This window comes from Melopsittacus undulatus, chromosome 1 (assembly GCF_012275295.1).
Source record: "Melopsittacus undulatus isolate bMelUnd1 chromosome 1, bMelUnd1.mat.Z, whole genome shotgun sequence".
In the NCBI taxonomy this organism is placed as follows: Eukaryota; Metazoa; Chordata; class Aves; order Psittaciformes; family Psittaculidae; genus Melopsittacus; species Melopsittacus undulatus.
The window spans coordinates 154,641,108-154,668,036 of record NC_047527.1 but is presented as its reverse complement, the minus strand read 5'-3'; the positions used below and the strand labels follow the sequence as shown (position 1 = coordinate 154,668,036).

At 45.1% G+C, this 26,929-nt stretch overlaps 2 protein-coding genes across 4 annotated transcripts in view; one reads left to right on the top strand and one right to left on the bottom strand.

Moving 5' to 3' along the window:
- ANLN (anillin, actin binding protein) overlaps positions 1–26,929 on the top strand; it is an 819,922-nt gene that overhangs the window by 119,677 nt on the left and 673,316 nt on the right. The window lies entirely within an intron of this gene.
- Positions 1–26,929, bottom strand: part of ELMO1 (engulfment and cell motility 1) — a 247,265-nt gene that overhangs the window by 5,161 nt on the left and 215,175 nt on the right. For both annotated transcript variants that reach the window (XM_034062009.1, XM_034062008.1), the window contains exons 18-22: positions 22,066–22,229; positions 15,700–15,812; positions 8,605–8,712; positions 5,216–5,298; positions 457–534 (exon numbers count right to left, since the gene is read on the bottom strand). In XM_034062009.1, the coding sequence (XP_033917900.1) occupies positions 457–534; positions 5,216–5,298; positions 8,605–8,712; positions 15,700–15,812; positions 22,066–22,229 (546 nt within the window). The remainder of the gene's footprint in view (positions 1–456; positions 535–5,215; positions 5,299–8,604; positions 8,713–15,699; positions 15,813–22,065; positions 22,230–26,929) is intronic.

The following is a 26,929-nucleotide window of genomic DNA, read 5'->3' as shown; positions in this document are numbered from 1 at the left end:
CATTGAACCAAAGTCCACTAAAACGAACACACAGCAAAAGTCTCCAGTGCCTAAAGCAGAGCAGACTAAGATAAATCTTTATTACACAAGTAAATGGTGAGCAAGGCCTGAGGAACTGCAAGGACTGCCCAAGCTCTCTTCTTTCTCTTACTTACAGCTCATATTTCAGCAGGGCTTGAAACACTGATCTTTAATTTAGACCCCATGTGCTCTATGATGTACCAATACAAAACACATCCTTCCAAGGCTCAGGAGACAGCATGCAAACTGCAGAAGGTCCTGCTCCCATGCTAGTCCCTCTGCTTTCAGTTTGCTGGAGACATAACCCAGATTTGGATGGACACACACCATGTGCCAATATAACTACCCTTAAGTCCTCCTAATTTAGTTGTTTGCTGCCATAAGGCAACTAGAGAGGGCTTCAGAAGAAGAGTCTGTGCTCTGAACTTGACTTACCTCATGCTTGTCTGGAGCAATGAAGTTCAACTGGCCACTCGAGTCATACAATATAGAGAAAGCAAGCTCTAGCACCTCCTGGAACAACACAAATTGATGCACGTTAGTGCTGCATGAGACAAGCATTCATACATTCAGCCTGGCCTTTCTTTCCTATCACTTATTGCCCAAACCAAGTGGAAGAATAGGTTCTGCACTCTCCTGCCTGGCCAGAGCCAGACCAGACGCCTGCAACAGATGGGCACAGCAAGAGCCCAACCACAGATGCTGCGGTCAAAACAGAATCACACCCTGTAGCTCACTCAGTCATGGATCCCAGTTAGAATCTGAGCTAGGCAATGGCGAGGACTACAGTCAATATAATGCATAACAGCCCATGTGTAACAAGCTCTTACAAAGACCCATAGCTGTTTCCAATTTGTATAGATTCAAATCACAAAGTTCTGTGAGGTTTGATTCCCTGTGTCAAAAACCTTGCCAGGACACTGAATCTGGTGTATACTTCTGCTTTCTTCACTGCTGGAAACAAACTGAATTATTAATTCTCAAGTGATTTCCGTTGTTTCATCTCTACCTGAACTAGAATCAGCAGCCTCGGTCAAACTGAACTGAGTTACTTAAAGAACCAAATGAACCAAAGGAAAACGATCATCTCTTCCCCCTCAGCACTGAATCTCAGAGGTGCCAAAGGGAATTCATCAAGTTCCTAAAAGTCACCTGGGCTCCTATGGGGAAACCCAGAGGTTTTGAAATGGAAGACTTGACCGTGGGGACAGCAGCATATACATCTCTCTAGATTACTAACCTTTACCTCCTGGTCTGCAGCAGACATGGGTCTTTGCATTTCAGTAAGGGTTATTTCATTTCTGAGCTGTGTAATAAAGAGGAGAGCCCGAATCCTTGGGGATAATCTTGGATGATCAGAGATCAGGCTTCTCATGGGAAATGCTCTTTGTTTCCTCGAGTTATCAGGTCCAACTTGCTGTATTGCCAGCCCACAGGATGAAGGTCTGTGTTAAATCCCCATGGAAGCTGCAGACGCTAATGGTGCTGGTGCACTCAGCAAGCAAATGGCTCACAGCTCACACTGCCTCACTGTTTGAGGCACATCTCTCAGTCACACCTTATTAAAAGTGATGTCCCTCATTACAGAAACAAATCTCCCTCTGCCCACACAAACCTGGCATTATATCCTTGCAGGGTGATAGGAATCCCTGACAATCCATGCCAAGTCATGCAGCTGAGGCTGTGAAAATGGAACCTATCACTGATATAAAGGGTTTGTGGTGCTCTGCTGTGATGCTCCTGAAACTCCAGAAGGTCAACACCAATCCCACAGGCCCAGGCTCCTGCTCTTTGGGAAATTCCAGGGATTTGGACTTTTTGTTCATTGCAAAGAAAGGAAAAGAAGAATCCCACCTGAAAGAGTATCCCAGGGAGCCATGGGTTTGGTCACTGCCAGTCAGGCAGGGAATGGGAAAGGGCTGCATTTAGGGCACTGAGCTTCCCTTTATGGGGTAAACTGTGAGCTTGGCAGCCTGGATCTGGTTCTTTGCTGGCTGCTCTGGGGATTAAAGGCTCAGGACTTAACAGCTTCCAGGTGCCATCATCTCTGTCACCTCATGCACAGCAAACTGTCAAGGAGAATGGAAGCCAAAGGAACTGGATTTGCCAACTGTCCCTCCACACTGACGGTGGTCCTGGTGGTTGACTTGTCAGGCACCCCACCGGCTTTTGTTATGTTCCCATCACTGACAGGGAATCCTGGGGAACTGGCGATTCCCGAAGGAAAACTGGTCAGTCTCTATCAGCCATCTGGGGCTCTCTCCTCCCTCTTCTCTCCTCCCTCTCAAAGTCATTTCCCACTCCAGCCTTTTCCACCAGTTCCTGTTCCTCTCTGGTCCTTTTCCCCTCCCATTCCTTCCAACCTGCTCATTCCCTCTTTGTTTTGCTCTCTTCCTTCCCCACCAGCTCCAACCCCTGCCACGGGCAGGGACCCCTTCCACTGGAGCAGCTGCTCCAAGCCCCTGTGTCCAACCTGGCCTTGAGCACTGCCAGGGATGGGGCAGCCACAGCTTCTCTGGGCACCCTGTGCCAGCGCCTCAGCACCCTCATAATGAAGATTTTCTTGCTTATATCTAATTAGAACTATCCATAAAGGGATAAGGCAAGAAACTTGTTCAACCAATGTGAAATAGAAGCTGCATTCAGCATGGAAGTGAGCAGAACCATTTCTGCTGACCAGAAAGGCACCAAGCCTAAGGACTGCCGTATCAGCGAATGAAAGATGATAGAAGAACACTTAGAAATACTTGGCAATGTTTTTTCCAAGTCCTCTCATGCTTTCTTTTGAGGGCTGCAAAATGTATTTTGTGTCCTTGAAATCTATTAATATTACTCAAGAGTCAGAAAGAGGGACTTTAAAACTGAATGTGATTTAAAAATGCACACAAAATGAACAACAATGGGTTCAGGACTGCTCCGATCAAGTTGTTCAGCTTCATATGCATGCAAATTCCAATTCAGCTTAACTCTTACTTATTTCTAAATGGTCCCACAGGAAGAATAATGGCCACGTGCTGCCAAATGAAGAGACGCTGAGGCCTTTGTTATGGACATTCTGCCAATTCCAGCTGTGCTCAGAGCAGTGGCATTCTGCCATGCAATTTGCTGTGCTGCTAATGAATAAACATGAAGGTGGTCATTACACATGTGAGGAAGCACAGGATGAAAAGGCTTCTCAAAGAATATACCACTGATAATGAAATCTCAGGAAGTGAAAGGTTTCATACAGCAAACTCAGGCAAACTGCATTCTGTGTCTGCCTTCTTTCGTCTGGTTTCCATTTCGCTGTCCACATGAACTGGGTACTCTGCAAACCATCATCTGTTATTCCTGTGATGTCAGGTAAGCAACTGCAATAATGAGCAGGACAGCTTGACTGGGATGACAGCTAATCCCAGGGATTCTGTGGTTCCCAGGGGAAGAAACAAGGAATCAGGGAAGGAAAAACAAAAACCACACCAGAAATGGTAAACCCATCACAAGTCTGACCGCCTGGCTCACAAATGGAACGCTCCAGCCATGATATCTATCAACTCCTCATCTTCACAGCCTCAGCCGCAAGGTTTATGCGAGTCCCCACCAATTCTACCTGAGGAAAAGGGGCAATGGGGACAGCTGAGCACAAACAGATCCGCAGCACTGCTATTTAGCATCAAATACTATCTAGACATTACTGCTCCATAAAGATGACACATTTCCATCACTGCCTCCCACCGAATTCCATTTTCCTATCATTCCTTTTTGTGCGGACATATGAGTGCTGAGACAAGGAAGCACTAAAAATATCTTACATGCATCATATAAATGCCCCAGCCAAATGCTGCTGATGGTGCATGTGGTAGGAGGTGTATGCCATCTATTGTGTGTGTTAGCACCCCGATCCAGAAAGTCAGCAAGGAGCAATATCCTTGGGACTATTTCTACTTGTGTGGCTTGACTTTTCCATTTCCAACCATGTAAAGCCAATGCTGAAAGGAGATGACAGTATCCTGAGAGACTTAAAGCAACAAATGCAAAGAATACTCAAGATGTTCTGCTTATCTATGTGTAGTTAAGGAAAGAAAAGCTGTGGGTTGGACTTGATGATCTTAAAGGTCTTTTCCAACTCAGCTGATTCTATGGTTCTATGTAGTTTTGACAGTGCCTTTCCATTTTCTATGGCTCCCATCAGAACTGCTTTTCCCCAGTATTTATTTGAACACTAAAGACATGCATTTTGCTTGTAGTGTTGAAGCAGGAACTCTTCATTTTGTTCATCAAAATCCCTTTCTTGTTGGGCCCAAAATTTCTCAGTTTCAGGCAACTAGAACTTCTTATTCCAACCCTCTGATCTGGTTCCCACACCTCAGGGTGTGCTTCTGGGTCACACTGAACATCATTAACGTCTCACTCCTCCTCGTACCGTCAAACAGCACGGCCTGATAGAAGACTCATGAACATACCTCATACAATACAGTACAAAGGCCTCAACCACTAAAGATGTCAGACTTAGCCCAGAACTGCATTTCCTCTCACTGGGGTGGCAATTCTTACTAACAAAAACTCTGCAAGATTCTGGCACTGTACAATTGGAGTCCTACTGTCAGTTTACAGTCCTCGACCTGAAACTGAAAGGTAGCACAAATCCAATTTAAGCTGACCATTGTCTCCTATGTGTGTTTTCCCTAAGGCACTGCTGAAGCAATCCTTATTTCACCTCATTAATTGCCCAGCGTTTACTCCACATCCTCTTGTTGGCAGTTTCTACCTGACTGGACCTGAAGATACCATCAGCTGGACATTAACAGCAATTCTGGCACGTGTCAGTGCTCCCTGAATGTCAGCTCACCAGAGAATACAGGTGGAATAAACTAGTGATTTATCAGAGACAATATGGGAGTAGGTACCTGCAGTCACTGCCGGTGTGCTGTGTAGCAGCAGTCAAAACTGCTTTGCTTTACAGGCATCACTAGCAAACACCATCCTAATGTGCTGTGGGTACATCACGATGCACATCTGCCATGAAACCTAAGCGAAGGAGGGGAGGCTGTCCCAGTAATTTATCTCAAATGGTTTGAGGTGAAAACAAAGCCCATGCATGCATAGAAAGGTGTCAGGCTAGAGTGAAAAATACCTGGTATTACATTAGGGAAGGTTGAGTTGACAAGCTTTCTATTCTGCAGGATGTGTGTTCATAGCAATTTGAGAGCCATACCTTGTTTTGTTTAAGAGCTCCTTTCTCCTTCATGTGAGGGCAGTCCTTCCCAGTCACAACAGCTTTTATATCTGCCACTGGCACTGCATTCAAAAAGAACAGAAGCAAAAACCAGTTATAACCAAGGTGTATAAAAGCTACAGGGTCTAAAAAGTGCAAGACTAATGGGTTAAAATTGCCACCTCCTTTGCCATTTCCAGCCTGCTGTAAGAAAGAAAATGATTAACATGGGAATCAGTGAGTCCTGAGGAAACTTCAGGCATCTGGATAAAAATATGAGTATGCTTTTTCTTCCCTGTTGAGACTACTTTGGGTAAGAACGTTTCATGTAGCTCTGTACCCGTGTCAGTTCTTCTGTGTAGTCAGGTATCTAGAAAACATACAGTCTTTTCTGCCTTACTAATGCAATATATGCCTGCCCTATTGTTGCTCCATCCTATGCACCCACATGTACAGTCTCTGCTGAAGAGAGTGTGCTGGGCAAGCTGGACCCTGCCTCACTTGATGCTGTTCTGCCCTTCTCTTTATGCCTGTGTGAATGGAAGCTGCTGTCACTCAGACTCACTCACAGTGAGGTCACTGAAACATAAAGACAAATGTCTCCGAGTTCCAAGTGGAAGTCAATTTTCCAGAGGCAATTACATTATGGAGAATCTATATGCTCCACAATACAATCTGGTCAGTGAGTGACAGTTTCTACAATCTATAAATAATCCATTATCCTTGTGGCTGTGGAAAAGCATTATAATATACAGAGAGAGAACAGCATAATATATGAAAACCTGCTGCTGCCCAGTTCTTTACAAACCCTAATAGAAATACTGAAGAGGACAAATGCATTTTCTTTCCTACTGGGTACAGCAATACTATGTATTTTATTACAGATTACCTCAGCACTACAGTCAAATGGAGAGCATGGGATATAATAGACCTTTTTAGAGGACTTCTATGCATAGAGAACTTAAAAGGAATTGAAGTTATTATGTCCCTGACACTCCCCTGCTTTTAGGTCAAGAAAAGATACTGGGTTTGTGAGGAGAGGCTGAGCTAGGACAAACTGGGAAGTAAAGGAGGGACTTGACTGCAACTGTGGTAGAAGAACGAATTCCTGCCATTTGCTGCAGATGCCCAGAAAAACAGTTTCTCTGCATAAGGCAGGGATTTCTGCAGTTGGATCTCCTAACCAAGGAGGCTTTTCCCCAGGTTTCCTAGGCTTGCTCTCTGCGATCTGGAATGCAGTTCCTAGGGGAGATCACAGACTGATGTGACATCCTGATCTTAATCAGGAATTTGGCTTACTCCTTGCCTAGGAAAAATACAATCAAAGGCTTCAGATGGTATCAGAAGCTGACTACAAGATGCTGGAAGGTGGGAGCACAAACGTGATGTGCTCACAATAGATAGAGCCCTGGGAAGGAGGACAACTGCTTTGTGCCCCAGCTAGAGTCTGCACAGCTTGTTAACTGACGGCCTGAAGAGAGGGCTGACATTCACAGAAGTGGAAAGGTTAAAAACCCCACATATGCATTTCTGGAGGCAGACACTGGCTATTCAAGCTTGGTAAGAACCACACAGAATGCCCTGTGCTGCTTCTCCTCCATTGTGTTACCCACCTATTCTCTTCCATCTGTTGACCTGCTCACAAACACTGACCTTAACAGTTCACAATTCAATATAAATCTACCCAAAGAACACCAGCACATCCCTGGAAAACGTTCTGCAAAATACCCAAGCCAGCCTGGCCTGACACATTTCAAACCATAATGCTACTTGATCACCTTGTATCTTGCAATGGTCTCAATTCTGCTTAATTGAACCCTAATGTGGATGGCACTGTGGTAAATCTGGTGTCCTTCATAGCCTGAAAACCTGGGATACTGATGACATAACCCCATCATTCTCAAACTGCATCAGTATCTGCTCTGCCTGCTGCATGCACAGGAACATATGGGTCTGGCTCACTGGTTTCTAAAGTAGGAATCCCTCTGTCCCCAGTGGGATCCTGACATTCCTGAGTAGGCTCAAGAGCCTATGGAAAATGCAAACGTAAGATGAAGCTTGAAGCCAGGGTGAGGGGCTTGAGCATCCTCAATGCAAATAAACCTGGGAGCTGCTGTCTCAGAACTGTGCCTGCAGTTCAAGCGTGACCTTCACTCTTCCATCCTTCTGATGCTCCTGTAACATTCAAGGGCTATTTCTCTAAGCCTCCTCCAGAAAACAGCCTCTTCCAGTGCCAATGCAGCAAAGTGAGCCCCTGTCCTACATTCTGCCAACACTGCAGTGAGCGCGTCAAACATCCTTGAGGCAATCTGTAAGGCAATGGGAACAAGGGAACGTGACTGCCAACTGCCAGGGCTCCAGCATCACACGGGCTCTTCTTCCTCTTTCCACTTAGGAATGGTAGAAGATGCTGCCTGGGGACAGGCTGGGGGAGCAGAAACATTCTATTAACATACAGGGAAGTTTAAATCATGGGTTTCTCCTTCATTTCAGGCTGGAAAACTTTCCAAGTTCTGGAAGATCAGTCTTTCTGCCATGCCAAGACAGCATCTACCAGCTGAAACACGTGTACAAGCAGATCTAATGTGACAATGCCCAGAATGGCACTTATTACTTATGGAGTTTCAAAAAAGAACAAAAAGTAATGATTCCTTAGTCAAGGTTTGATTTCCTGAAGTCACTTTCTGGTGACAGAGCTACACTACTCATTATTTCCATCATCATAAAATGAGGTTTCCCAGGAGCGCAGGTTAAATCTCTGTAACTTACTTTGATGGATGAAGAGAAATTACCTTGAGAGGATGATTGCTCTGAAGGGCTCTAAAATTAGTTTTATCCATTAAAATATCCTGCTAAATCCCAGGTAGGAGTTATCACAGAGGGATGTCTGCACCACCCAGCTGGCTGCAGAGTAATGGTGAGGTCCTCTCAACATTGTTCACAGCAATGTGCCATCTTTAAGCCCACTCCCCATGATAGCAGAACAGACCTCTTCCTGCCAAGGATTTCTCCTCCAGTCACTGGGACTCTTTGCCACAGAAGAAACATCTGTCTCTGCAGACAGAATTGCTTCTGCATATGCCCACGTGTTTGAATTTGACACCTGCAGTTAGATGAGCAATGGAAATAAACTGTGTTCCTCCCTATGAAAGGCATGACATTTCCAGGCTGAATGGGATTATGAACTCATTGGAAAGCTGAGCTCAGCCCTCATACACCACTGCCAAAACTGGGAGAGCAGTGTCTGAATGCAGGAGGAAATGTCCCCTGCTCGCCATCTCTGCACACAGAGCTCTTGATAGCATCCCCTGTTAACAGGAATATACAAGTTATAAAGAGGAACTAGCACAAAAGAAGCAAAAGTAGCACAAACATTGCACATGACTTACATTTATCTTGCAATGAATCGTGGGGGACTTCTCCTTGGGGGCTTTCTTCCAAGTCTCCATAGTGCAACACCTTGTGATTAGGTGAAAGGCGACAGTACCAGAACTTGTCTGTTAAAACAAACACATTGAAGAAGGTCACTAACACGTCCTCATCAGCATCAGCATGGGAGAGAGCTTACACAGGTGAGGCACTACAGGGAAGGACCACAACTTCAAGGAACATGTGGGGTGCATGGAAGTAGGACGGGGCTTTGCTCACTAATTTTACTTGATTAACTGAAGCTGGTGCTTATCTACTGTATTTTTTAGTGACTTAGTCATCAGCTGCAAAAATGAATACAAGCAAGTAACAATGGACTTAGTTTTACCTGATATTATATACCCTTGTTGACAGAAGACTGGCTCAGTAACCACTGCTTTGAGTGGGTAACCTCGATATACCCAAAACCCCTTCGTATTCAGTCCCCACTATGTAAGAATTAAGCCCTGCCAGATCTCTACATTTGAGATATCCCATATTTTATGAAATGGGAGAACACCCCCATATTCATGGAGGGGTTGGACACAACAAACATGCAAAGATTCAAAAAGCAGACCTTAACTCACTCGTCTTGCAGATAACCTGGTGCTTTGCATGGTCACAGATATACACGTGACCATGCAGTCATGCTCCAGTTTGCATTTTAGCCCTTCACAGATGTATATTTACATCTCCTGCCAACTCCTGCTTTGCAGGATGTAATTCCCCTTAACAACAGTCATTAAAACCTGCACCCGTGAAGCACATCACCTCTGCAGAGCCAGACCCCCACACTGCCTAGCGCGCAGCGGTGGTGTTTGCCAATTCAATGGCAAGAAGGAGGTGACCCTTGCTTGTCAGAACACTTTCTATTTGATAAATAGATCCCAGAATGTTAAGCTGTCAACAAGACAATCTCGTTACATCCAAGCTATAAATCTCCAACAGCTCACAGCAAGGCTGGGTGTTCAAATGCCAGGAGGGGGGAGAGGGCTTCTCTGGCTTTGTGCTTCTGTTGTTGTGCTCAGCACTGATGCTGCCAAGCAGCAGCCTCAGGGGCAATTTAGGGAAGGGACAGCGTATTCGGGCATTGGAACAGGCTGCCCAGGGCACTGGTGGGATCATCATCCCTGGACATGCTGAAAACTGTGTAGATGAGGCCCTCAGTGCCATGGGTTAGTGGTGGACTTGGCAGTGCTGGGGAATGGTTGGACTGGATCTTGAAGGTCTATTCCAACCCAGCTGATTCTATGACTCTGTGACTGACACAGCTCTGTGGTGCTGCAATTGCTGGGAGTGAATGGAGCAACACTTGGGATAAAACCTTGGAGAAGAAGACCCACCGAAGCCAGCACATGTGAGATAGTGGTGTTAGCAATGGAAGGACTTCTTGGCTCTGTTAGTAAAATACTGACCTAACTTCTTCCTAAAGGACACTCTCCAGTCCCATAGCCAACCATTTAAAATGCAATGCAATAACACATAAAATCCAGTTCAGCTTTGACTGGTCAAAGTGGGCTTCCGTATGCCCTTTGAAATGTCTGTGTCATGGTGGATAAAATGCTCGGCAGAAAAAAACCCCACACTTAAAACCACTTTCTGAGCACGCAGCCCCTTCTACAGAAAGGTTTAAGACCTTACAAACTGCTGGCAAAGGCTCAGAATGGCAACAGGACAGATTCTGGTTATTACTTCAGAGGCATGCACAATACTGGAAGCCATATGGTGGGGTGCCTGAGATTAGGATTTGTGATGCATACAACAGAAGCTGCTGATACACAAGCACCTCTGGACTCGGAGCAGTACACACGATGCTGAGCAGTGTGGGCTTTCCAGAGGAAAACACTGCCTGCAAAGCTTCTGTAGGGATCTGAAACTAGAGCAGACAGGAGCCCCCATTCAGTAGGGTCTCATCTGAGGAGCACACACACCATCAACGCATGGACAGTCCGTGTGTCTCAGAAGGATGTGACTGAAGCCTCCAGACGGAAGAAGCTTGGCTCTTTAACCTCAGTCCTGTTTCAACATCCTGTCCCAATAAAGAAAGAGGGGAAAACCCCTCAGTGAAAATGCCTCACTTCATTTCTACAAAGGGGTGGTTTTATGGGAAGAAACCCAATCTTGGAAGGCCCATGGAGCCTTCTGCAGCAATTCCCCATAACCCAAGGTTAATGAAAAACGAAAAGCCATAGCCTGTAGCTTCAAGCATGCCCAGCACAAGTCTCCTGTGGGCTCGCTACTGACTGCCATTGTGCCACAGCCTTGCTGTCAAGGGGGAGAACCTTAAATGAGATCTACAAATGGAACTAACGAGGTTCCCTCAGCATTAGTGATGGGAAGTGGCCCTTCCTCCCACAGCCACCTCAGCCTCACCAGCTGGCTGGGTTTTACACATGCACATGATGTTACGAAGTTGACCGGATGATATCCCACTTGTGTGACACCTGGGAGGGGAAGTTTCAGACAGGATGCATGTTATTGTACCGCAGTGCAAGCGCTGAATGTGGTTTTATTGGGAAAGCAGCGCATAACATAATGCTGCAGTCAAAATCAGAGCTGCATGGAGCTGCTTCCAGTGGCAAACAGAGTGAAGGGATCTTAATTACAGAACAGCACATGGGAAGTGGCCCACATTGACTCACAGCTCTCAACTGATCAGCAGAAAATCAACACAAGGAAAAGATCTTTTCTACCACAGTTAGAAAGTGGTGCTCATAAACCGAATCAGAACTACCACCCAAACCCCAGTAGGCAGGGTTGAAGCACCACAACAGGCACTGGGGCAGGCATTTCCCAATAGATCCTGTGCTCCACAGCTGACAGATCCGTGTTTATGTGCACAGCTGGAGCAGGGCAACTCTGTTCAGGAAGGTGTGGAGCTCATTTATGTTCAGTCTCACCAATCTGCCCCAAAGCCCAAGTTCTCCTATTGAGCTAAACCTCTTATTTTATCCTATGTTATTTTTGGACACTATGTCTTTTACTGTTGAGTCCTCATGTCTTTTACCTCACTGACCACTGACACAGTCAAATTAAAGGGCTACAGATTCTTCTTTGGGAAACAGGATTAACCCTTCTGGTTTTCCACCTGAAAATGTTTCAAAGAAACTGTTCTGATTTTCAGATCATTTCAGATAAGAGCACCCAGTGGGTTAAATATATCACAGAACATTGGGAAAGATTATAGATGAGGCTGGGGGGAAAAAATATCCCAAATAACAGAATTAGCCACAGTTTGGCTAGAAAAGTAATATTCAAAACTGTGCCTAAAGAGTAGAGGACAGATCACTTTGCTGATGGGCTGCAGAGTGCTTGGCCATTCACACAGTGTCTTTCCAAGTGCATTAATTGCCAATGACTCATATGCCCTTAACAGTGTTGTCCCAGGTAAGGAAGTGCTGTGATTGGTACAAAACTGCTCTGTGCTTAGAATCTGGGGAGAAAATAGCTGAGATATGCACAGCCAAAAGCATACATTTTATCCCAAGATAGCTGAAGTTTTTTGTTCAAGGAGAACCTTCCTCATGGATATAGCAACAGACACACACTTAAATATACCACTGAAAACATGGGTATTTGTCTAGATTTCAGATAGATGTACATGGAACTCATCCTTTCACTGCGTTGCCTTTCTCTAGCACCAATGTACTGACATATTTTCACTCTAACTGGTCTCAAACGCTCAGATGAAAGCCAGAAAGCTCTGGAAATGACTGGTGAATAATTGACCTGTGGAGGCATATTTGGTTAACCCTCTCAGCAAGTCACTTACAGAACACTGTATGGACTATGGAGGGTGGGATGGAGCAGCAGCAGCAAAGAGGCTTGGCACAAAAAGAGGACCAAGTGTGTTTACTTGCTCAGAACTGTGAGTTACTCATCCTAGCAAGAGATGGAAAACCTGTCTTCACTTGAGCTTTGGTTTTAATTCAAGCTTTCTCTTTCCAGCTTACTTGTGCCTGGTGGTTTTGATTTAATGGTGTGTATCACCAGGCTTCCCTTCTCCTGCAAACACCTCATCTTTGGCTGCAAAACCACTTCAGTAACACACGATTTCTCAATAATCTTTATGAAGCTAAGAGGGGTATTTACTTCCAAGAGTGCCCCCAGCAACACAACTACAAATGTAGTAGGATGACAGCATCAGAACTACATGTTATCCTCAATAAAATGCCTTTATCTGCTACTTAGCTCCACTGGAAATAACCTCTGGGGTTGGGAAGTGCTTTGCAGACTTTCACTTCAGCCTTCTGCCCTTCCTTTTAGGAATCAGCTAAGGAAGGAGAAAGCTGAAGAGGTCTATGTGCCAGCTGATGCCTGCAGTCAAGGAACAAAGTGGGGATCTGCAGTTTCATGACTTGCTCTGAACAATGACCAGAAGGGCAGGCCAGGTTCTGCTTTCATTTCCAACAGATTAAGAATACCCAGTACAAGCAGGAGTTAGTGCTGCAGCTCTGCTATGGACCCTTGCAAAGGAAAGGCCATGTATTCTCTTTGAAAGTGCTAAGGATCCTGCTGGGACAACAATGATATTCTGATTTTCAGCTACAGAGAGGTCCTGCTGATAGGATAATCCTGTGCTGAAACACTAAAGGCAGAGATCTGACTACAGGTACCTCTGTTTAATCTCCAGCATCCCCCCAGTGAGTTACCTGTTGGACTGAAGGCTTCCCAAAGCCAAGGCTCTATCCAGTGTTTCACCTCTTCTCAAAGGGCTGTAAGAGGCTGTAAACTCCCTGCTCCTTCCTTTGTAAATCATTTCTTCCAGCTTGCTGTGACTAACCATGCATGTCCTACCACATGTTCAAACAATAGTCCTAGCAGAAGTTTGCTCTGCAGTCTTTATTATGGGATAATGCCTGTTAATTATTTTTTAAATGGGTAATTTAATGCTTTCAGCCACGTTCAGCTGGTTCTTGTTTTGATTTGGGACCTTTGCTCCAGCATTGTCCAAGGGGAAAAAGGAATCACAGGAGAGGTAAAGGAATCTTCCGAATGGGATGCCACATAATAGACAAATAGTGATGCCTCACCACACTCCCCATGTCTGTGCAGTTATCAACCTGCATGGACCACAGCCCCTTGAGGGTCTTGGTAATGCTCCATGGTAAGTGAGCTCAGCTGGAGCAGTGGGCAGGGAACAGGGTTTCTGACCCCTCAGTAAGGGCACGAGGTGCATTGGGGGAGAGGAGATGGGGAGGTGGGATGAGGTTAATGGAAGACACACTCAGGGATTTGGGACCTTATTGCAAGCTAAGCCTCTGTCCCTCTGTTCACTTTACCTCATTCTCCTAGTTTTTGACACCCCGATAGCCCTGGTCTCACAGTTTGCTCTGCCTGTGTCACAGGGAAATAAGGCTGATTTCAAGAGAGCTGCTTCTGCTTTGCACCAACTACCACTGCTTGCTATGTGACTGTGCCAGGCACTGTACATACCTAACAAGGGGTCCCAGCTGAATGGTTCATACACCAAACATGTTTGTGTTGACAAACAATACTCAGCTGCTTCATTAGATCACACAGTGTTAGATCTTACTGAGTCCTGGTGGCCTCCTGACTCATCACCTTCTGTGATGGTTATGCTTTCTCCTTCCCTCTCAGATGCGTAATTCACTTTTCTGTTGCAGGGAGTCTAACATAAAGCACACACAACTCTTCAGGGCATATGGAAACCTGCCTTTTAAATGGGCTTTTATCTGACAAAACCCAATATACTTCACAGAGAACATCAGATTCTTTCACCTCCAACCCTAACTATTCTATGATTCTAAGTTGAACCAATTTATATCCCCGAAGGCTTTGGATCCTATAAATCATGAACCAACACCAGTTTAAGATAAAACAACCAGTCTATCCTCCCCTTGAACATCTGCCAGAAGGAGAACATGCTGGCCACGAGCCCTGCTCCTTCTCTGCAATTCCAGTCATTTGGATTCAGGCTCTGAGAGGAACAGAGTGAACAACCCTCACTGCTGATACCCAAACCAAACTCTGCATTGCTTTAGCTCCTTGCACTCCGTGAGTATGCTGCTGAAGGGAAATCATGTCTCCTGCCTCTCTATGAGGTCTGTATAGAAAGTCACAGTGGAATATCAGTGCTTTCCCTCAGCTGTGTGCAGTGGGCTTCATAGGTGTTTGTAGGCTTGAGAAAAAGAATATAAAGCTGCACATTTGCCTTCAACTCAACCCTTTCATAAAGGCTCTGAAATGTTCCAAACATGAAGGAAAACTGCCTCCCTGTTCCTAAGGAAGGGGGTATTGCAGGGAAGAAAGCCATTTTCCACAAGTGATCTGAAGGTCTCAGCTACTGATCTTTGTCAGTTCTTGCTCTTAGCTTTTGTGACGTAATTTGTGTTGTATTTACAGCAGAAATTAAATGGCAATCTGAATCCTCACAAATTGAGGTTTCTAAAGGGAAACTTGGGGACAGAAATCTTCATCTGCTGAGGTTACACTGTGTACCTGTGATTTTGTCCAGAGAAAGCAGCATGCCTCCCTGAGGGGAAAGGAACTGCAGGGAGTTTGACTGCATAAAATGAGCTCTGAATCTAGCTTGGGGCAATGTCTCATATGATTGGGAAAATAATCTGTGTCAACCAAGTGTTCATCTGAAGGTACACAAATTACTCACCAAAGTTCTTTTAAAAAGCATTTTTAAACACCATGATACATTTAGTGTATATGGTAATATAAGACAAATACCAAGGACAAGTAGTATTAGTGGGAGAGGTACAGAATGAGCTCATTGTATATATAAAGGTGGTCCAAGTCTGAGAGATCCAGCTTCTGGCTACACCAAGTTTCATGTGCTATTTCTGTAGAGAGCTCAGAGTGCAAGGCTACTGCTGAGAGCTCTGTCAAGTACTGGACTTGCTCCAGATGATCCCTATGATGAAGCCAAAGGAAGATGCAGGGAAGCACAAGAACTCTTACAACAGCTGTAACTGAGATGCTTTCAGGTGCTCCCTGGTAAAAGCAGCCAGGACAGCACTACAACCAGTAAAAACAGTGTTCCTGATCTCAACACCTGGACACAAGTGACAACAAGAAGGCAGACTGCACAGTCTGAACAGTACCTTGCCGACGCCGACTGTTGAGTTTCCTAAAGCAGGTGCCCTCCACGAGTCGATTGAGACGTTGCTGCTTGATCAGTTCCAAGATCTCAGGCTGAATCTTCTCTTTTAGTTCCCTTAGGGAAAGAGAAAGTAGATCCTTGTCAAAGTCAATCAAGGACCATCCTCCCTCCCTCTGACACAGTCTCACAAGATGCTTCTGCAAGGAGTCTGAAGGGAACCACAGTCACAGGCAGGCCCAGGTCAGGATCTAGTCTGTTCTATTAAAAACCCCACAATTTCTTGTAACAGAGAATGGGAGTCAGGCTCCGTTATAGACATCTCACTGCTACGACATCAGTGTATGACTCAGGCAAGTCACTTATTTGTTTCTTACTTTACTCATCTAAAAATAGCACTTGCTATAACGCACCAACAAGGTTTTTCTGCAGCAAATAATGCTCTTTCATCATAGGAGCACTGCAAAGCTTATTTGAGGGTCTGTCACCTTTTGCTGCACAATCCTCTGCTAGCATACTTTAGTAGCACTAGAAGCCTAAAGCACATCTTGAAGCAACACCAAAAAACACTGAGCAAGGCCAGTGAGCTAAAACAATGACCAGTGCTATATGCTTGTTATTCAATCCATGCCATGCAACTGATTAACTGTTATCAGGATTTTGTGGAAGACTAACCCATGACTGGGGATTCCTCAAGGATCAAACTTCACCCTTGTCCAGGACTGCAGAAACCCACAGCATTTAGCAATAATATTATAGATCCTTCAGAAAAGCCATCTTCTACATCTTACTTTGGTAAGAGTTCAGCATGTCAAGAGCTAGGCATAAAACATAGAATCATAGAACAGTTTGGGTTGGAAATGACCTTAAGATCATCCAGTTCCAACCCCCCTGCCATGGGCAGGGACACCTCACACTAAACCATATCACCCAAGGCTTCATCCAACCTGGCCTTGAACACTGCCAGGGATGGAGCATTCACTACCTCCCTGGGCAACCCATTCCAGTGCCTCAGCACCCTCACAGTAAAGAATTTCTTCCTTATATCCAATCTAAACCTCTGCTGTTTAAGTTTCAACCCATTACCCCTTGTCCTATCACTACAATCCCTAATGAAGTCCTTCCCCAGCATCCCTGTAGGCCCCCCACTTCAGATACTTCTCTTCTCCAGGCTGAACAGCCCCAACTTCCAAAAACCATATGCACATAACATTCAAAGTTTGATTTCCTACAGCATCGCATGGATTCAGAGATGCCTGAATTCATCAGTGATGTCCTCACTTACATTCGTTAAGAATACATAAAAGACAGGTTTAAACACCAACTTGACAACTAGTGAGATTAGAAAAAATAACTGAATGTGTAGAGGATTTATAAAGCACGAAGTGTGTCAGAACCATCATTTTGCATTGCTGTGCAAATTAGGTGATACCAAAACCCCTTCTGTCTGGCAGTATATTCCAGCATCAAAAGGAAGCAAAGCTACGGTACCCAATAGAGACAACAAAACTGTCTCTCTTCTGGACAACTTAGAGAGCCCAATCTCTCCTGACTTCCACATTCATTTGGATCCTATACCTTTGATCTACCAGACCCCCACTGAAACCATTGGAAGTCCTCTGCTACACAGATAATGCCTTTCAACCAAAACGCCATTTTTTCCCCATGTATTAATACAATGGTTGGTGTTTTTGATGCATAACCTGCTGCATTATTCCCATGCTGTAAAAATCTAGCTGGTCAAAATTTAAGGAAGCACTGTCACTATAGAAACCACCACCTTTTCCAATGTATTATTAGTCCTTTAGGATAATTTTCAAGCCTTGTTGTTCTCTCATTGGGAACTAAGACATGAAAATGCTGAATGGCTAAGTACTATGATTAAAAGAGATCTGTGCTTGAATTTATGTCTTGCCTTTACTGAGCTGATGAGCTTCCTCATTCCTCAGGTAAAAGCTGGGAGCAGGAGCTGAAGATAACAGTGTCAAAACAGTGTGGATTACTCAGCAGTGCAGGCTATATCTAAATCTCCAGCTGGACTGATTTCAAGCACTCAAGACTGGCATAAACATCAGTTGGCTATTCAGGTAGTTTAATTCAGAAACTGGATGGTTATCATTAAATAGGTGTTAAGGATGTCATAACATCGTAGTTTTAAGACACTACTGGGAAGACAAAAATGAATGGGCCACCCAGCACATTAACACCTGACTGCTCACAGTATTCCCTTGCCTGTACTCTGAAGCCCCATATGCTCTTTACAAACCAGAGGAAGAGAAGGCTTTTTAACCAGCCCAAAACTAAACAGGTAATCCTCCCTCAAGCATTTCACAGTCTAAGGCAGACATTCCATCAGAGGAAGTGGGGTAAGAAAGCAGAGACACATTCCCCCTCTTTGCTGATGTGCTGGAGTCCCTCTACACATGCATACATTTGTTCTCATGCCTGTGAAACTCAGAGGCAGTTCTCTCTTCTGTTTTACTGTCCCCAGACATGGACACACAGAAGCTGTGGAGACAACCTCAGTACTGCAGGGAGAAACAGTCTGCAGGGACTTTGGACTTCAGTGACACCACCTAAGTCCACCCATCCCTTACCATGGGCACTTGCACTTCCTGCCTTTGCTGCCTTCAGCAGCTCATGCCATCACATGGGTACTCTGACTTCAGTGTTTTTCAGCTATTCTTAAGATACCATCACTCCGGATACACCTTTGCAAGGTGATGCTGACGCTCACTGCTCCTCACTGTTACCGTTTCTGTTCCACCTCTTCAAGGTGACAGAAATGGGGCAGAACAATCAAACCACAGCACGCAGGAAAACAAAGGAAGTGCTGCTCTGAATATGTTTCCTTCAGAAAGCCTTCTGAATGCAAGGGAGTTCTGCTCCTCAGGGTCTAAAGACAGGAGTTATTAAACATGATGAAAGTCCCTGTACAAGTAGGTCCTCCTGCCTGATTTTAAACCCAAACAGGAACAATGAGCTAAAGCAAGATCAGAAATGCAAATATGTTCCGTGAAGATCTTATTTACTGTCCTTCAGACAACATTGGCTCAACAGTTTGCACCTTGCAAAGAGACAGAACAAACTCAGAGGGTTTAAGAAGAGAGTGACTTTACCAATTACTCTTAGTTTTCAACTGGGTTCCTGGCACTAAGAATGGCAAAAGTCAGGGGGCTGGTAAGGCAGAAGGGTTGAGACATCCACACAGTAATATACACGATCACTGCTTTTCTGATCTTACTGGCCTTGGCACTATAGGGAACACTGACATCAGCTACTTACTGTTAAAGGAACACACCTGAATTATTGGTATAACTGGAAATCATGAGAAATTATTTATATTACTTGAAATGATGCTAGTTCTTCTGCAGCACCAGTTATACCTGTCCCCAGCTATGCATTAAGACTCTTGTGAGCTGTTTTCCTTCCATTATGGGGCATATTACAGCCATTTAAATCATTACAACACAACAGAAAAGTAATCCCTGAACTGGTTTGTAGCTATGCCCTCTCCTAATCACCTCATGCATTCAGAGCAGGCATTAGTGACTCTTTCTGTAAGATAAAACTGAAAAGCATTCAAGTCCTTCCCTGCATTTCCCTGTATGTTGCTGATTCTCACACAGAGGTTTACTCAGCAATGCCTCCCTAGTTGATATTAGCTCCCCTTTAACCAGCAAACCTCCACTTGGATGTCAGACCTTCATCCAGTGTTAACCCATCTCTGCTGCCATTTAACGTATCAAGGGGATGTGTGGTGCTCTAGAGGCCCACAGGATTCCTGGACACCCTGTTCTATTCAAAATGAGTCATTTGTGGATGATCAATAATGTCCCACTATCTTGAACTGATTCTGTTGTGAAGGACTTTGTGTTTTCCCTAATCAAGAACAGAAAGGGAGGAAACTTCATCACCCATGATACAACAATGCTCATCTAAAAGAAACAACTAATCCCAGCAAAACAGGGTGTTGCAGTTACAGGGATCTAAGGCAGCACTTTACAGCTTACATTCAAATTCAACTTGAGTCAAGCTTCTCTCATCCAGCAGCCTGACAGCTTAAAATTCAGTGCTTCATACAATGAGCAGCAGAAGAAAGACTTCTACCATGTTCAAGGCAGGAAAAGCCATCATCTGATTGCCATATTCTCACGCAGAATTAAACAAGGGCTGCAGACTTTACATTCACCCTTGTGTGCAATCTCTTTTAGTGTATCTGCAAGGCTCTAAAATATACAGCAGAGCCAAGATTGCTCTCTTCACTCACAGTTTCTTTCCCTACAATGAGGCCATGATTCTGCACGCCCATCAATTGTGCCATCTATGCAATTTGAGAGAGTTCAGTACAGGGAATCAAATCAAAGGGGAAAATGAAAGAACCATTTCTTTTCACAGTTAAGAATAAGTGATCATGGGTGCAATCAAAATGCAAATGCACAGAGTTAGATCTCTGCAAATGCAGTTGTGACTGCTTAAACACCTGATCGATTTACTTAGCCTTTATAGCCTTTAGGCTTAGCCTTTTGTCCTGGATCTGAAATGAGTCTCTGGTAACACTTCACTTGCTTTTAACTATTGTGTTGGCTGTTCATAGAATCATAGAATAGTTAGGGTTGGAAAGGACCTTAAAATCATCCAGTTCCAACCCCCTGCCATGGGCAGGGACACCTCACACTAAACCATGGCACTCAAGGCTTCATCCAACCTGGCCTTGAACACTGCCAGGGATGGAGCATTCACAACCTCCCTGGGCAACCCATTCCAGTGCCTCAGCACCCTAACAGTAAAGAATTTCTTCCTTATATCCTTCCTTAAATCCAATCTAAACTTCCCCTGTTCCACTCATTTCATGATGGGGAAGGAGACTGCACTGTGGCAGCAACTAGCCAGAGTGATACTGGAAATAAAGGGCTTGCAGAGGGCAAGTTTCACAAGGCTAGCTGGTGATGCAAGAGAATATATTTGACCTGTATCATACTTAAACAATAGACTCATATGGAAAGCAGGGAAAATGAGAAGCTTTGGTGACAAGCTCAGCAGTACTGAGCAGCTTTGAACAACTAAACATTGCAGGGGATTTGCAGGGGATTTCTGAGCAGTGTAATGATGCAAAACTCACTGGAGCCATTTGTAGCTATTTGATGGATGCACTGCTATGAATGACATCAGTTTTAATTGGGCATTAGGTCCTATCTTTTAATGCACTGCAAACATAAAAGAAGGACTTCCCTTTGATCCACACTGGTATGATCAAAGTTTAAGTGTATAATTCTACTTAGATTATGCTCCTGCTGTTGCCCTGCTGGCCCTGCAGGAATGTGTCCCCAGAGCTTGTCCTTTCATAACTGTATCCTTCAGAAGGAAATCATGAAACAGTTTGGGTTGGAAAGGACCTTAAGATCATCTAGTTCCAACCCCCTGCCATGGGCAGGGATGCCTCACGTTAAACCATCAACAACATTGAATGTTCAACATTCTCCTTCCACATCCCAAAATGTACTGGTCCAAACCCTTCTCTCCACACCTGCCTAGAAAAGGAGATCTGGAAAATCACGAGCCATTCCCCTTGGAGCATAGTCAGGATTTCACAGCATTGCAGGGGATGGTTCTCAAGTCCTCATCATTTCTCTGCTGATCTCAAAAGGTTCCTGCTGTTCCCTGCACATCATTTGTGTACCACAGTGTCTGCCACTGTCCTGTGTCATCAGTTCAGCCACAAGCCCGGACTTGGTCCAGAGCCGAGTGCAGCCTCTGTTTCTCATATAACAGAACAAAGGACATCATGAGAAACGGCAAGGAGCTGTGGTGGTGATCCTGTCATTTGATACCCTGCAGCAAACCACAAGGGAACCAGAATCCCACTGGGCAGCTGCCAGAACGTTATCATTTACAAGTAACTGCTTGTCAATGACACCAAAGATAATACCATAAACACAGTCATACACAGCACCACTTCTCTGTGCAGCCAGTGTGTATTGCCTCCTCTTCATCAGGGCTCCCCCCGTCTCACTCAGAGAAGTGACAGTTGGGATGCTTAAAGCCCTTGGACACAAGACAAAGCTCTGGTGGTTTCGGGTTTTCAAGTTTTAAGCCATTACCAACACTGCACCCAGGCTCACAACCATGCAGTGCTTCATACGAATAAGCCTTGTGAGACCCTGCAGGGGTTTGCTGTCTCTGGTTTAACTGAACTCAAAGAAGAAGCTGTGAATCCAGCAGAAGAGCAGATACCACACTTGGAGCAGATGCTGCACTACTGCTTTTGAGCACAGCTCTCTCAACAGTGTTTCTCCTGTGTTCCCCCACAAACGCCATCCCCATTTGTTAACCCCTACAAAAGAGAGTGAGGAAAGAAGACAACACTTACAGAATTGGACGAGACTGGAAATCCTCCTGGTTCATTCTTTCAGACTGGCGTATTTTCAGTATTTCTGTGTAACTGAGGTTCTGAAGCTTGCTCTTGAACTGGTCCAGAGAGCTAGGCTTGGTAGTGAGCGCTCTCATTATCTGTTCTTTCACCACCTGCATTACCTGCGGTTGACAGGGAGAAGAAAACCTGTGTTAACACTTGCTGTGTTTCTGTCTCAAAACGTAATCTGGGTCCCAGGAGGTTTCTGGGCACAGAGGATCAGGACTGTGTGGTCTCAAGACAGTTTTCAGTAGCATAACCAGAAAATGAGCCAACTTGTGTCAGGTTGTCCCAGCTTACCACAAAACCTCATCTGCTCTGTAACAAGACAATTATGTCCTTTGTGGATAGCATCATTTATTGCTTGACTGTCTCCCTAAACAGCTACATTACAACTGTTGGTTACAGCATCCTAAGTCCCACTCTGCTGTGGTCTGTGTGCCTGTGGCTCTGCTGCACCCGGGGCTGATCTGGTGCTCTCATCATGTCGGGGACAGGCACACATCAGACTCCAGCAGCAGCAAAGAGGTGTGGAGTCCTAAGGAGCCAGCTGAGCACAGATGGACATCCTGAGCTCTGCCAGCTCAATGAGCACACACTGCATGGGCCCATAGGAGACACTGCAGAGTCTGCCAGCTCTTCTGCTGGGTCTCAGAGCTGCAATGCTGACCAGAAGGCAGCAGCACAAAGCTGCTAACTGTGGTCCACTGCTGCCCCTGTTCCTTATGCCCAGAGGTGATGGACACACACTGAATCCCAGGAGCCCCTCCTGAACATCAGGAAGCACTGTCTTACTGTGAGGGTGGGCAATAAGTGGCACAGGCTGTGCAGGGAGGTTGTGGATGCAAACCCCATCTGGACATGGCCCTGGACAACCTGCTGTAGGTGACCCTGTCTGAGCAGGGGGGCTGGACCTGGTGACCTCCAGTGATCCCTTCAACCCTAACCACTCTGGTTCAGTGAGAGCCTTACACTGCAGACACACGGCCATACACAGTGAAGGACAGGGAGCTTGCTAAGAGACCATGGGCCGGGCGAAGGGAGGGAGAAACATCAATTTGCCAAGGATATTACAGGATTGCTTTGGAAGCAATGCCATAAACAATTCAAAGCAGGAAATGAGAGTGATGAGTCGCTCGGCAACAGTCATCTATCTGCATATTAATTATTTCATCAGGAGAAAATTGCTGAGACACCGTTAACTAAGGGGGATTGCTTGGCTCTAGACCAGATGAACACGTATCACAGATTACTGTTTGCCTCTCCGCAATCCCAGACTCATCTCCTTGGTGCTGGTGCAAATCACACACTTGGAAGTATTTATATGATACTGTGCTTAAGCTGGCTGAAAAAACCCATTTATCAGTCTCAGAAAGGCACATCCCACCCAAAACCAACAGCTAAAACCCAGCAGGAATTGGTAACACACCCCTGCTATCAAAGCCATGTGACAGAGGGCAAAAGCTCTTTCTGAACTGCTAATTCTCCTTTATTCCCTCATTTTCCCCACGTATCTCAGAACAGAAGCTCAGCCCCTCAGAGGTTCCCTAAACACTCCGAAAAGTTCTCTTTTCACATGAATATTTCATTGCTTCATATGTGCAGCCTCAGTCTTCAAACTGCCTGCACTGTGTCTTCTATTCCTGCTTCCCGAGAGGCAGCTTCTTGCTCAGATGTAATCTAAGCACACAGTTTAGCTCTGTCCAGCAGATGAAACTTAGCAATTAAAGACCTGAAGATAATCTCCCTCCTTACTGCAGGGGCTGTCCTGACTTCAGGAGAAGCAAGATGCTGCTCCAGGTTTCCTGCAGCCCCTTTAGACACCTGAAGTACACCTGCATACTCCTAGTATCACATACAGAGAACTGTTTGGGTTTAGAGGGTGGCCGCATGCAGCTAAATCCCTCTGAAGAGTTGCTCAGCTGGTGTGCCATTGGGAATCAGCTACTTCCCCATCTGAAACCAACTGCTCCTGCCTGCCATCAGATTAACACCTCCTTGACCGCATTCCGAGTGTGCTTGGCAGCCCAACTGAGAGACTGTGCTGTCACACTATAGGAACAACACAAGGCCAAACACCTGAACACGAAACGGATGGTGCCCAACAAGGTGAGTGCCATACTCCTACTGATGTCCCCGGGCCTTGGTTTAGTACCTAGAAGGGCTTAGGAAACGCAGTGAAGGAAATGTGCCCAAAGAGGTAGTGGGGAAAAGTGAAGCAGGCAATGCCAGTGACAGGCTGGGTGTTTAAAACTGTCTTCTGCCTTCCTGACAATGACTGCTTACTGCTGATGAGTAATTCTGACTTGTATTTTATAGGGATTATTAAGTAGGACTCATTATTATTAACTACCAGGGATGCAGAACAGGTGAGAGACCAGCAACCCATCCTGCCCACTGAAAATGTATTGAGCTCTTGGTACCTCCCAACACTCCTGTCTGGGCTTAACTTTTCACCTTCACAAAGAAGGTGACATTGGGTTCGTGGCTTCACTTCTGCTTTCTCAGGCCTGCTGAGAAGCTGTGCTCCATGTGCTTTGGTACATGTGGCTCTATAGGCAGCATACAGTCATCCTTTCTGCAGTATCATGCAAAAGAAGCATACAAAACCAGGCAGCTTAATTCCAATATGAAAGCCCCATCACTGCTCATGCCATCCAATTCCCTGGCCATTAGAAAGCAACAAATTACTGCAATTTCAAACAGACAGACATAGTATTACTGCTGAACTAAGCATACAGCACTCCTATAGTAACTACCACTACAGTATCACCTTGGTCTTTTCATCACTACACCAGATTTACAAGCAAATAAGAGTTCTGCAATTGCTCCTGCATTCATTCAAATGGGTTGCATGCATCCATTCAAGTATCTGTACAGAGCTGGTTTTTTGCTGTTTACATACAGACTTAGTTTCTTCAATTCAAGCACTCACACTGGGGAAACTGTCTCTATGAATAGGTTTTCCCATAAAACAGATGAAAACCCACTGTATTTCAGGGAGCTGCATGTATGTGGACCTACTTTGCAGCCTGATCTCCAAACCAGCCAGAGGAAGCAGCATTCATTCTTGGCTAAGCAATGCAAAGGAGGCTCAAGCTCATCTATGCTTAGATGCAAAATCCTGTATAAACACTTGTCTTCCTTCTCTGGCACTCACTGCTGTGGTTAACACGTGAACAATGCAGATTCCTGTTCCTTGCTATGATCTGGAAGGTTATTCACAGACTACCATCAAAGACCTCCTTGGTTTAGAGACTCCCCTTGCTCCCAAGAGAGAAGGCAGGAAGTGCATGCCCCAGGCCCAGCACATAAGGAGGTGACCGCATCACTTGCCCTGTAATGTTTAAAGCCAACACTATTTAACTAGCTGGCCAAAATGTCAAAGCTGCCGATTGCCCTGAGTCTCCTGAGCTTTTAGGAATCACTGCCAAGAACTTCTAATCTGTTTAATTTCCAAAGCTGAGCTGCCAGCCTGTGATTAGGGCTGTCTGAGAGACAGCATCAGCCCTTCCTCCCCGTGTGTCTGACCTTACAATCAAATTAAAGGTATTCTCTACTCAATGTAATTGTACATAAATGCTGTAGACAGTTGTTTTAATTACATTATGCTTTGCTACTCTTACTGAGAAAGGAAAGTTTCCGAGGGCACATTTGCTTTAAATCATGCCCTTTTCATCTGATGACCTCTTGTGCAATGAGAGAATCCCAAGTTCTGCATTATGACTAAGTTAAATACACTGAGAACACGAAGAAAAAGACAGCAGGAAAAAAGCTTACTTCTTTTTCATTTAATCACATAGGACTTTATTCCCTGTATTCTGCATCCATCTATTGTGTCTTGTATTTCTATGCTCAGCATTGCCATAAGATTAAATTATATATCTTGTTAAGCTGTTTTAGTCTAGTTTTGTGACCTAGCTCATCTGACCTAATCTCTCCCCTCTTTTAGTCTTGCCACATCAACTTTCACCTACGCAAATAGAGTGTCTTCCTTTCAGGATGGAGCAAAGAACACCAAAACACCTGGGGGCTATACAGGGGGACAAAATGAAGTGAGAGAAGCTGTCAGTGTCAGAAAGGGGTTTACTGGGGTCAGACTTTACAGCAACCTTCCCACTGACTGCATCCCAGCAGCTTGTTTGTAACTATAGGAAGCACAAACCTCTCTACGCGCCCCACACCAAAGCAGAGTCTGTCTTTGGCACTGACTGGAGAAGACAGGCTGCCAGCTCAGACACCTACCATTGCCTGCAAGCTCCTGGAAATGTAACGTTCACAACCACCCATCTGCAGAGCACCAGGCAGGAGATGAGCCCTTCCCATCATTTCCCCACAGTAGCAGTGTTCCTCTTGAATAAGCATGCACTTCCACATATAATGACCCATCCAGAGACCATCACCTATTGCCATTAATCTTAACAGTCCACCTTTCTCCTGCACAGACAAGACTTAGGTATAGAACCTGAGCCCACATTACAGTGATGGGCTTAGTCCAATGCTTTCTTAATTTGGCTCCAAACCAGCAAGTACTGCAGGGCACAATTCCCCACCTCATTGCACCATATGGTAACAGAGCAGCCACTGGACTGCACTACATCCAGAGACCCCCTCTACAACCAGACTTGAAGCATCTGAGATGTGAGAAGTTTGGAGGCTTCATTCCCTAGATTTTCCACATGACCATTTGAAAACCAACAAGCAGAAAACTGGAGGAAGGACATCTCCTTGCAAACTGGTTGTCAGGGATTCACACCTCGTTTCCTTCCTATCTGAATGTTCATGAAATGAAGCACCTTGGCTTATACAGGAGAAAACATCA